General features: G+C 36.9%; 1 protein-coding gene across 3 annotated transcripts in view; it reads left to right on the forward strand.

Annotated features, from left to right (window-relative positions):
• LOC121329081 (protein cereblon-like) overlaps positions 1-3046 on the forward strand; it is a 30994-nt gene extending 27948 nt beyond the window's left edge. For all 3 annotated transcript variants that reach the window (XM_041274397.1, XM_041274399.1, XM_041274398.1), the window contains one exon: positions 1784-3046. In XM_041274397.1, the coding sequence (XP_041130331.1) occupies positions 1784-1973 (190 nt within the window). In that variant the 3' untranslated portion in view covers positions 1974-3046. The remainder of the gene's footprint in view (positions 1-1783) is intronic.
• The last annotated feature ends 9951 nt before the right edge of the window (positions 3047-12997 follow it).

Below are 12997 nucleotides of genomic sequence, written 5' to 3' on the forward strand. Positions count from 1 at the left end.
CTTGTCCAGTTCCTAGTATCTGATTGATCTCCAATTTGTCAAATTGGATCTTAAAGGATCCTAGTTATTCAGCATCAACAGCTTGGTTAGGTAGCCCATTGCATACCCTTCCCCACTCTCTGTGTGAAGAAGTGTCTCTATCCTTCTGCCTTATATCTATATCCACTTAGTCCTATGCCCTTATCCACTGTGTCCTTCGGTCCTGGTTTCTGTCATGTGCTTAAAGTACGGGCTAATTTTGTAGCTCCTTTTTCAGATTTTAAAGACTTTAATAATTTCAGTTCATTCAACCTATCTTCACAGATCATTCCTTTAAGCCTTGATATCAATCTGGTTGCCCTTTGCTGGTCTCTCTCTTTTGCCACATTGTCTTTATGCTAACATCTAGTAAAAACAATTTCTGGCTACTGTTCACTATTGTGATACTTTGGCCAATTAATTTGGAACAAAATGGACTTAACTTTGAAGTAATCCCCATTGCTATTGCTTATCTGTAAACAGGGTCCATGACTGTCTCTGTCTTGATGTAAATACACTGGCAGTCAAAATCATGGTGTCACAAAATTCCATTTCAAGGCTGGCGACACTATAATTTTAACCACCAGTGTATGTCACAGCTGCATTTTTGCATCTACTCTGTTCAAAAAAAAAAAAAACCTAAAATAAGTAAAATAAAGATTTCCTTTGCTTCAAAGTTTTGTCTGGCTGTTCATTAGCAATGGTTTCCAATAAAAGTACTGCTTTAAAGTAACAATATACAGTATGTAAAACTGTGTGACATATATGTGTATACAGGCAGATGAGCACTGCCTTATCTCCTTGGATGCTGATACTCTGAATAACTTGTACGTAGAAAAGGTTTAAAGATGATTACACTGTGTAACAAAAAAAAAATTGTTTTGTTTCTGGGTAGTAAGTGTTATTTCCTAATTGCTTATGCCTCAAAAGTATAGAACATGGCTATTATTCCCCACAAACTTTGCTTTTGTGACCAGGACAGTGATATTTCAAAATATCACTATTTCCAATGGGAAAACGGGCAAATGTGTGTCTTTTCGTTCACATAAAGTCAGAAAAAAACACGAGACTTGCAATGGGATTAAAGGAGATGAAGTGTATTTCTGTCTCAGTAAGATGACGATTCTTCCATTCACCCAGAATTTGACACATTTTGACCTACGGAACAATGTTAAACATACCGAACTAGCGCTTGCCTACCCCCTCCATGCTTCATTTCTAAACTAGAAAACTATAGTACGATGACGGCATGATGACATCACAAATCTGGAAAAAGAACGTTCCATTCTGGGTGCCATAAGTCGTTGCGATGCCTTACATCACATTTCATAATTTATTCGCTACCGTGAACTCCAGGAAATAGGCAGTTTTGGTTGGACACTAGTGATTGGCTTTTTATGTAACATCCTGTGTATGTCACAGTGCAAATTAATGGTGTACAGAACTGTACTCAGTTGAACTATGAAATTGCAAGGAAATGGGTAAATATTGTTGTTCCAATATGGACACATGCAAGTCACACTTTCATTTTTTATTTTGAGTGCTAACTGGCCATTGTCTTTCCTCGAAGCAATGTGAGTCTCCTGTTGACTGTACTTGTGTAGTATAGTCAAGTACAGAATAGTCTTATAGTCTATAGTCTTCCCAATATAGTGGTCACCTATTGTTTCCCTGAGCTGACGTACCGTATTTCTATGTATAAGATTTGTTCATTTACCTTTCAGACATGGTGTCCCTACACAATTGTTTTAATCTTGTTTCGCAGATATGCTTGGACCATTGCCCAGTGCCGAACCTGTGGCTCACACCTGGGCTGGAAGTTCACAGCTACTAACAAGGACTTGACTCCTCACAAGTTCTGGGGATTAACACGCTCTGCTCTGCTGCCGACAATCCCTAAAACAGACGAGGAGGAGGAGGAGGGGCAGGAGGCCTCAAGGCTTTTGCGCTTGTAACTAGATGCTGCATGAATAGAGAAAAACTTAAAACGAACAAACGTTCAGCAAACTCTGTGCACATCTTAGCCTGAGTCCGTTGGGGGCAGTGCAACTTCTGAAAAATAATATCTAGCTTTCCACTCAACCTGCAGTTTAGTTTTACAGTTATCAGATTTGAGCCTGATGGTCTTTACTACTGGTTATGTGCGTCTTGAAATGTGCCAAGTTCTTTTGTGCAGAAAGTTGCAGAGAATGTTTAGTCTTGGGAATTTCATCTTCATCAGCAATCTGTGTTACTGTCATATCTCAACCAGGGCATGCCACCTGTGCTGTATCATTTTGTGTTATTGAAAGCTTTAAGTAATGCTATAAGAACTTGGTATAGTTAGTCATATAGGGAAAGGACCCCATTCGCTAGCCATATCTACAGCCTGTGACCTGCGTCACATGTCTAGTTATGTTCTCCTTGTGAGAGGACCAGTATCCTGACACTCTGACCTGTAACTAATTATTGTGGTACTATAAGTGTTCGCTTTCAAGGTTGGCAGGCAGTGCTAAAGGGCATGTTGTGTTAGGATTCAAATAAAAAATGATGATAAAATTAAAAGCAGTTGTAAGTCTAATATATCTTTTAGGCACAGCTTTCATTCAAGAAGCACCTTGTCACTAGAAAATGCTGTTCAGACCAGGAGGCTGTTTTCTCATAAAACATTACAATAATAATTATAATAATAATAAAAACAATATGCTGATAATCATGTTGTAAATGGAATAGTTGTTTATGTTTTGTAAAGTTAAAGTTGATACTGCCTGAGGGATTAATTTATTTTTTTGATTCAAGGTTTGTGATGTATGTCTGATTTATGTAGGTGCAAACATCAGCACATTGAGGTGTGTATTACATGCACAGCTTTGAATTCCTTTTATTTCAAACTTAATAGTCAGAACACTCCTATATTTAAATATGTGTGTTGTCAATAGCTGTGGGAGGTAAGCTGGAGGAACTGCTGACATCAAGATTTCAGCAGTTTCCTCTTACTTCTATGTGCAGTTGTCCTCTGCATTTACCAGTAAAGATTACTTTGAACCTCTGCAAGCTGTCTGTTTGTTTTTTAACCATGCTTTGTTAAGCTGTTATACTGATTTTTAGACCATCTGCTTTTTCAGAATACTCTCAAACCTTGCTTTAAGGCTCAATATAAAGACCATGCAGTTAAGGCCACTTTTTTACAGGCACAATTGGGCAATGTCACTTTCAATATTGAGGCCAACTTGGCAGTCCCAAACATATCAAGCTTCTTAAACTCCCACTGCAATAAGACTTACTGTACATGCTGGGACACTACCAACCCTCTGAAAATTTGGATGCAACATCATTAACATTTAATTTAGGTGGGGTTTTTTGCAATTCAGATTTATTAGAAACTAAAACAGTAAATTACAACAACTTGCATGGGAGAAAATAAATAGTATCTTAGTAGAATGTTTTGACTACGTGCCTTCAGAAGCAAGGCCACAGTCATATTAAGGCCACATTTCTTGGTCCATGATTGGCCTTAATAACAAGGTTTTTATTTCTTACTTATTTCATTTACTACTGTGTGTGCTTCGTACAGTTGTGTATTGTTGTGTTTGCTTAGTTTGTTTGCTAGGCAAATGCCCCTTTTCAACTCCAAGAAACTAAATCCATAATGACCACTCGTGTACAGCTGTAGTCTGCCCCCTGTACAACTGAGTTAGTAAATTTAAATCTCTATTCTGAGGTAAACTTTAAATGTTCAGGATTGAGTATTTAAACACATTTTTAAATAGTCATCCATTTTGAAAACAGTTGAAAAATGTAAAAATAGTACCATATTACAATAAATCTCTATACTTAATAATACAGAGGGGGACAGAAACCACAGCTGCACAGCCCTATTGGTCAGAAATCTATTAGCTTTCAGAAGCAGCCCCTAGGTTTGAAAAGGTTGGTTCGTAAGTTTGGAAAGTAATTGACACAAAGCAGGCCTGACAGGATGTGAAACTGGTAAGAAATGATACATTATTAAAATGTATGTATGAAGTATCTCGAGATTAATGACAGGTTATTCTGGGATTATACAGAATCAACACAGAAATAGACTGCGCATGGCACTTTGGCAGACTAGAAGCAAGTTTGTCCTGTTCTTATCGCAACCTGACATTTCTTCTCATTCTGCTACTTATCATTACATTTCAAGTGAACAGCATGACAAGCCACGTGGGGCTACAGTGCAACCTTGGTAACACTTTACACGCCGTGTCTCTAATTACTGTGCATGAGTAAAGAAACACTACCAAAAAAAAAACACAAAATCAAATTGTACTCACTTTGCAGGCATGTTTAATCAAGGAAAAAAATATACCCCAAATCATATACAAAGTTTCCACCCTGCACTCTGATGCCACTGAACAGATGGTCTGGTTCTGTGTACCCCAATTCTGAGCACTCTATATGCTTTCTGTCTATCCACATTATGTATAGTTACAATGTACTTAATGTGTAACCCCATTCTAATACAACTGTGTACTTACATTTGCACAAAGATTTTTTCATTAAGTACATTGTAGCTCAGCATCAACATTGTAATTATGTGAAAGTACACATGTATTTACTATGTAAATACACAGTGGTTTGATACATGGTGCAGGTAATATTATAATAGACCTATAATTACTTCAACTAGGAATGGGAATTTCGAGATTGTGCAACACCCTGCCCCAAACCCCATCAAACTCAGCCATTTTTTATCTTCTGCTAAGCTCTTTTTTGATATTTAAATAGTTAATTTGTTCCACTGCTGAACTTTAGGAGCTAAGCTTTACTTCTAGTTCTGCAGGATTAGCTTCTTTTAGAATGATCATTTTAATGGTCTCTTTCGATAGCTACATCTTTTATATACTTACAGGCCTTTAAAAACAAAAAAAAAAACATGTTCCAGAAAAAGTAATGTGGAATAATGACCAAATTCAAGCACTTAATGAATCCTATTACTCTGCTCTTTCAGCATCTGCAAGATAGCATCACGTGTAAATGAGGGCTACAGTACATGCTAAATGGAGTGTATCACTCCTACATAAAAAAGCTAAGGACATTTCAATTGGATACAGAGCTGCTGTAAAGACATCGCTCGATGCTTTGTGAATTTAAAATGTGGGATGAAGTGTATATTTAACAAGGTATTGCATGTCTAAGCTTTGGTTCCAATGTTCCAACTGATGTATAGAATACTGCAATACATTCTACTGCTCAATCTTTGCTTCTGTGCCATAAATCTTAATGTCATTTTAAATTATATTTTGGAATAAGTAGTGAGTTAAAATGTCAAGAAAAAAAAAAATCATGAATATGAATGAATGTGTAACAATGTGTATAACATAACAGTGTTGATTATAATCATTGTGTTTAATGTAATTCAGGATTCTAACCTTAAGGAGTTTATCTGATCACAGCACCGCCTATACACACACCCTCTAGTGGTAAACAAAAATGGTGTAATCACAATTGCTTTTGCTTTTTTTAGTTTAAGACAAGCTTCAAATCCAACACATTTTGCTGAATGATATTGCAAGCTTCCTGCAAGTTTGTAGTAATCTGCTCAATGGAGCCATTAGAATACAATACAGTAGCATCTGCATAAAAATGTCATTTAAAATGTTCAAAACTAATTGCTGATGTAAAGTGGAATCAAGACCGGTCCGAGCATAGATCCCTGCAGATGTCTAATCTATTTTCAATAGTCTGCTTACTTTGCTGTCTTGTCACTGCATGAGTTCCTTCCCTGCAAAAACCACATCATTGTATACATAGCTATTCTAATATGTTAAAGTGTTAGCAGACCCAGACACTGTGTTCCACCATTGCAAAAACAAAACAAATTGTAGCCAACCAAAATACAAGACAGAATAGTTGAACTGGAAAATGACTCCTTTCTCTTCCAGGTGAATTCAACTAAAAAATAAAACACCTTACAAATAATATATACGGTATATATGAGACTTGTAGGCTTTGGACTCGAGTCACGGCCGCAGAAGAGTCGGACTCAACCTTGTGTGGCTCGGACTCAGACTTTCTATTCTATCTAAATTCTATCTTTCTGGTCCTGCTTCCCCTAAAACTTCCACCAACAACTACACCTCTCTGAATTCAAAGTCTTCAGTTACTAGGAAACTGCACAATAAAATCTCACCCAACAAAACATTATCCAATCACTGATTAGCCAATCATAGTATAAATGAGAAATTGGAAGTTAGGTTGCAGTGAAAACACAACCCCAGCCGAGTTACAAATCCAACTGCACATATAGCAAAGACCGTTTTTTTTTTGTTTGTTTGTTTTTTCTCTTGCATTGTTTTATAAGGAATAACTAATGTCAGCATAGTTAAGAAGTTAATAATGATTTGGCTTTTAAAGAGTCTCTTTCTTTACATTCAAACAGTATTCCAATTCCACTTCCAAAAGAAAGCAAAGAAAGTAAGACAAATTTAAAAAGGCATGCAAATAGAATAATCTAGCTGGAAAACATGTAACGAAATCATCTTTTTTAAATGTTTTATTATTTGTGCATTTTTCCAGAAGAATCAGACAATGTCCAAACATTTCCCCCACGACTACCACTACCTTAATGAACATTGGTTAGAGTTTGTTTCAAGGACTCTGCTTGGAAAAATAACAACTGATTGGTTAAACAGTATCACATGACCGTGCGCATATATAACATATAGCATGGCTTGCATACTAATGAGCCGCTTCACACTGAATAAATCACTATGCACCACTACATTCTAAATTCCATGACAAACTGGCATTTTATTTGGTACAAAACCACAGGCAAAAATGAGTGGCATTAGACTTATTTCCTTTAATATATTTGGGGATGAAACTGCACATAACTGGTACACCACCAACTTTGAGTGAAGACAGCCGTCTATCTGAAAATAAATAAATAAATAAAATAAGTCCACCAGCAAGAGTAGACACATAATAGTAGATGAGGAACAGCTAAATGAAATTGGAGAAAACAAAAGATTAAAAAAAACACACAAACACAAAAAAACTACAGCATGGGCTGATTAATGTACTAAAGAAAAAAATATGGACATTCATTTTATGGAAATACGTCCAAAAAAATCTCAACAACATTAAGGGAATTTTATGCCAGTGCAAGAAGTTCAACTGGGGACCAGTATTCAGTTTTATAACACTGAGCTGGACTAAATACATATTTTAACAGTAGAAGTTTTAACATCTCTGCTGACAGCAAGTTTAAAACCAGCAATAATGTATTCCTGTCAGTCAGGAAAACTCTTAGAAAAGCAGGTAACAACAAGGCCAGACACTACCCAGAATTACCCGCCTGGATTTTAAACATCTGTGGGAAACTGAAGTACTGTCCCCTGACACTGCAGTTGGATTGGTGCATAAAATCTGATTCGAACATCAACTGGCACAACTTGTACGCGAGGGTGTCCGACGACTAACAAAAGCATATTCTGAGATCCAAAAGGAAGAAAACGTAATAGAATGTGTGCCTCGCACATAACGAGTTAAGAAACTCACTTCAAGATCCAGCTTCAGTCTCCATCGCAGCTGCTCTCCTTACTTCCTTAGTGTCATTTGAAACTCCAGCCATTATCACAGCTTGTGGTCAGTCCTCTAGTTTCAAGTGAGATGGCAATTTCGGTGCAGAAATTCACAATAAAAGAACGTGCAATTTATTTTTAATAAGTGAACAATGAATTAAATAAAATAAAATTTGAGACTATTACACTGCGGGTGTATACACAATAAAAGTTTCTGGTTTTGTCTTAATTTAAATGTGTTTTAATTATTTTAATTATTTTTCTTCCCACAAATGACAGGTAGCCGTGTTATAAGCGGTATAAACCACTTTGGGCCGTGTGGTTCCGATGATATATACCACTTCAGACGTGGTATATATCATGGGAACTGCATGGCTTGTCATGGTTTATACCTTACATATGTAATTATGGAGTGGTTTCTCAAACATGACACTGAACACAGTGAAAACAGTAGTACTTCTACTGGTACAACAAATAACCTCTCTCACTACGAGCATCACAATCTACATTTCGGGTGGGAGTCCTCAGTCAGTGTGCCAAATGTTATGGGGGGCCCTGAGCCAAGAAATCTTTGGAATCCCTGATCTAGAATACAAAGTAAAGACTTGTGAGAAGAGTGAGAAGATGACTGCATTGGAAGATGGAGAGGCTTTTGTCTAGTAATGAAAAGATAAAACCTTTTAGTGATGTCCTGAATGCATTCAAAACTCTTCAGTCATGTTATATCTATTTCCAAAAACATGTGAAAAATGATGCTAATATAATTTTCAGAAAACAGGGGGAGCACACTTGAAACTGGTTTGGAGAGTGCTAAGTGCCTGTTTGTTATTTCAGTTTCCAAAAGCTGTATGCCAAACAAACTCATGCATGAGGCAACCACATAAACACAATGATATCAAAATAAGACAATGATTGAATACTGTACGGACCCTCCAGGGCCCACAGACAACCATGTAGCAAAGTTCACATGAGCTGCAGAAAATACATCTATAAACTACATGTATGGCCTTAACGTGGCAGTAGCTAAGACAATGATTTCAGAAATTTTGCTTGTCCTGCAGTGTTTGTGAAGTGAAAAACTGAAAGGTATATGTTAAAATTGAGATCGACTTGAAAAGGCAAGGTGTAGGGTGTGGGTTAACCAAGTGCACATCATGTGTTTTCTATTGGAAAAGTGAAGGTTACCAAGGTAAGGGAAAGTTCAAGTTAACTAGATTAAGGGAGACTTCAGCTATCCTATGATTTATCCAGAAAAAAAAGTACAGTATATGCTGTATTATTAAGCTGCATTCACACTGTTATAAATGGACTCGGTCTAGTTTGTTTTGTTGAAAACAATGTGTCAATGTGCTTTGTGTTCACACTTATCTGCGAGCAAAGGGATCAAGTTCATATGGATGCAAGCTAAAGTTCTTTTTTTTGTGGTTCTTTTCCATTCTTTCAGGAATTCAGGACCCAGTTCATTTCTGTTCACAAAGTAGTTTGCAAGTGCACTCGGTTCATTTATATGGTGTGTGAACCGGGTGTTTACAATATGTTGCAAGGTATCTTGAAAGATGGCAGCTATTGAAGTATTGCTCCAGTTAATAATAGCATGTTTTAGATTCTTACATATTGCTGTGGAATAAAGCAGGCGAACAGGGGAGCACGTCACTAATTGAATTAATACATGTGTTGAATGATGTGCAGTAGGAAAATAGTGCAGTATTCAATTAGGCAACAATGCATTGTTCTGCTGGCATTCATTTACTATTTTGTGAGTTTTGTCCAGTTGTTCGACTTGGACCAAATTTATATCAGAGTTTAAGTTTCTTGCACTGTCCATGTAATTAGGGTTGCCAGATTTGCAGAGTGAAAAACTGTGATGTTTTTTTTCTTCTTCAATTCGTTGTCATCGTACCAACTCCAAAGCTGTTGAAATAATAACACAATAGTTTGAAAATTAAACATGGGGTGTATTAATTGCAGATGATAACAACTCATTTTCTTCCTATTGTCGTCTCAAAACATGTTCACTCTACAAAAATCCAGATAAAAAATAGTGATAAACAAATAATCATAATGATTAAACAAATAATCCATTATAAGATTGTTTATTTTATTTTTAATGACGCTACACAACCTAATAAATGCTATTATCTTGCAGAGCACACCAATGCCATTCTGTACTTAAATAAACAAAAGTGATACAATTGCAAAACAGGGATGATTTAACAGTTTCTGACCTGGACAAAAAATGAAGGATTTTGCTCTACTTGTTTCCTCAGAATATGAACTAAACTATGCGTGAAACTATGTTTACTTCTGAGTGGTTTTACCTTACAGTTTGTTTTCTATGTGCAAAAGGACCAAGGCCAGCAGTTGTTCACACTGAGGTTTAGCAAATAAACCAGACTCTGTGCGTTTACCAAAAGGACCAAGACCACCTCTTTAGGTGCACTCAGTACGGTTCATTTCCCAAGCAAACTTTGTTGTTCACACATCGTAGCAAACATACTGAACTGTATCGAGTGTGGACCAAACCTTTTAAACAGACCCAGTGTGAACACAGCCTTAGTACATCAGCACTTTCAAGGTCATAAATTGAACATTATAATTGGTCTAATATGTCCAAACTATTTTTTTTTTACAGGAATAAATAAATGTCAGTGATAATAAACACTTTCAAACTTTCATCCTTGTTGACTCCATTGTGCTTATGTATTTTAAGCTTGCAACCCAAAGTGTAAGGCAAGATAAGAAGGAATCAATTGATTGACAAAACTTTTATCTAGGTAAACTGAAGGGGGCTGAAAATGACCAAACCAAAGTTCCCTAAAGGTTTCATTTACATTGTTGTTATCCAACTCTGTGTGCTAGTCTCATTTACTTTGGATTTTTATTCCACGTCCAGCCATGAAACTGGCAGACTAATTTGTCTCATTTGTAAGTTCTTTTAAGAGGTTTCTGCATCTAAGGTAACTGATATTCGACTTTTCGTAATATAAACTCAAACCCAACAGCTTCTAACAAAAGGTGATTCCCAGCAAGGTTGGGTGTTGTATCTGATGATTACATTTTCCAGGATGTTATTTTTTTATGCTATAGCATAAACACAAAACTTTGAACATGATGTCATAAAACATGAGCAGATCTTTCCTTATTAGTTCTTATTGAATTAATTGCAAAGAACATAATCAGAGCTTTATGAAATCACACTGAATACCCTGAACACACATAACAGCTGTAAAAAAATCACACTGAATAGTGATTTTAGCACACATTTAAACTTACTGTAGCTGCTAGACTATGCAATGTGTATTATAGGTCATTTGTATTATCAAGTGCTTATTTTACAAAGGAAAATGCTTGCAATGTATTGGGATTGGTTTAATCAAAATAATTACTTATAATAGTTTTTTATGATGATGCCCCTTATACTGTCACTATATGGTAATTATATCAGTGTCTATTACTGTCTGACTACAGGGAACAAAGGGTTGCAATAATTTTACTTCAATGCCTACGCCAGTCTCTCAGCAGTATACTTTACTGTGCCAATCAATTGTTCAAAATCGTTAACAAAACTTGTGTGTAACTTTATAACAGGGTTACGTTTTGTACCTTGCTTTACAAGAAAAGCTACATAAAAAGATTGTAGAAATGAATAACTGAACAGGACAATACATACTTTATTATTTATTATTATTTATTTCATAGCAGACACCCTTACAAACTATCACAGTAAAAGTATCACATTACACAGTATCACATTACACAGTATCACATTACAGAATATCATATTACAGATAAGAGCAGTTGTAAAATACAATGAAATCTGTATCAAATTCAATTGAATAAGTGAAAGACATTTTAACTTAATCGAAAGCATCTTCAAACACAAAGAATAGTTGTTGCAATATACATCAATGCATACACAGTTTGGATATAGATGAATAGATACAACCAAATCCAAACTGTTGTATAGTGGTATGCCTAAATATTTAATAGTAAAAAATGATCCAATGCAGAACTTGTATTCTAATTCACATTGATGGTACAAGTATTACATTCTGAGTGATTCCACTTATTTAAACAATGGCAGAATTAAATACTGTCTCTGTTTGATGGTTAAAATACTGCTCTTTGTGCACGCGTGAATGTGGAACACCAAGAATGCGTGTCAGTCAATTAGTGTACAGAAAAGGAAACTGACAGAGAGGCTCCTATTTCAATAATTTATAGATGTTTTCCAGTATTTCGATCAACTGAATAGATGTTTTTACATGTTATTCCTGTCTTACTTGTCACCTTTGCATTCATTTATTGGCAAGATGCATCATGCATTCACAGCAGTTCTTATGTGTTGATCTGAGGTCAAGTCACAATGCTTACATTCATCCACTATCATTAATCTTTTACAGGGTCATCGTGAGTCAGAGCCTAACCCAGCAGACACAGGGTGCAAGGTGGGACTACACCCTGGACTGTACGTCAGTCCATCACAGTGCGCCACACACAAAGGGCAATCAATCTGAACAGCATGTCTTTGGACTGTGGGAGGAAACCGGAGTACCCAGAGAAAACCCACACGAACACGGGGAGAACATGCAAACTTCACACAGACAGACCCCTAGGCTGGAATTGAACCCAGGACTCTGGGGCTGTGAAGCAGCAGCGCTAACCACCATGCCGCCATGCTTGTATTATTTTGAAATAACACAGGATTTGGATTCAGCCAGGCAGATTGTTCAAGCTGTGAAATTGTTAACACACATTGCAATATCTTGTCTGCGTAACAAGTATCGATCCCTTTAAAAAGTTTTGAGAAGACAAGGCTATGAAACAGCTATAACAAAACCCAGCACCCCAGTCAGTGGGCGTCTTCCAATCCCACAACCAAGCCAGCTTCCTCTTTTATATCCAGGAACTCCAGAACATGTCAGCGAGCTACTGGCCTCTGGAGGACAAAGGCCAGCCCTGTAGATGGCCGCTCTTTGAGCTCACTGGGCGCGTGGCCAGCAGGGTGCGCTGTAGCAGGACGAGGAGAAACAGTCCCTGACAGTTTTGCCTCTCTAACCCACTGAAGCACAGAGCCAGTGCAACATTCCCTTTGGATTCCCGAGTGAAGACCAGCGACTTTGCACAGCCAGGACACGAACCTGCGCTGTATGACTCTGCCTGCACATCACATGGCAGTGAGGGGGACCACATGTTTCTGATCTTTAATGCAGCTGGTGTATTTAATTGAAGACATTTTTAAGAACTTGTCCAGCTCAATGCAGTGTATATTGTATTTATTTCATCAAACACGGTTCCTTCATTGTTATGATCCAACAAATTTCAGATCCTGCAGTTTGGCAGAAATGTGGTACCTCAGCCCTGGGCTTTACAGTCATTGTGGCCGAAGAGATCAAGATTTTGAGATTTTAAAGAAAATAAATCCAAGGAAGAGTGTT

This window comes from Polyodon spathula, chromosome 16, assembly GCF_017654505.1.
Source record: "Polyodon spathula isolate WHYD16114869_AA chromosome 16, ASM1765450v1, whole genome shotgun sequence".
Lineage (NCBI taxonomy): Eukaryota > Metazoa > Chordata > Actinopteri > Acipenseriformes > Polyodontidae > Polyodon > Polyodon spathula.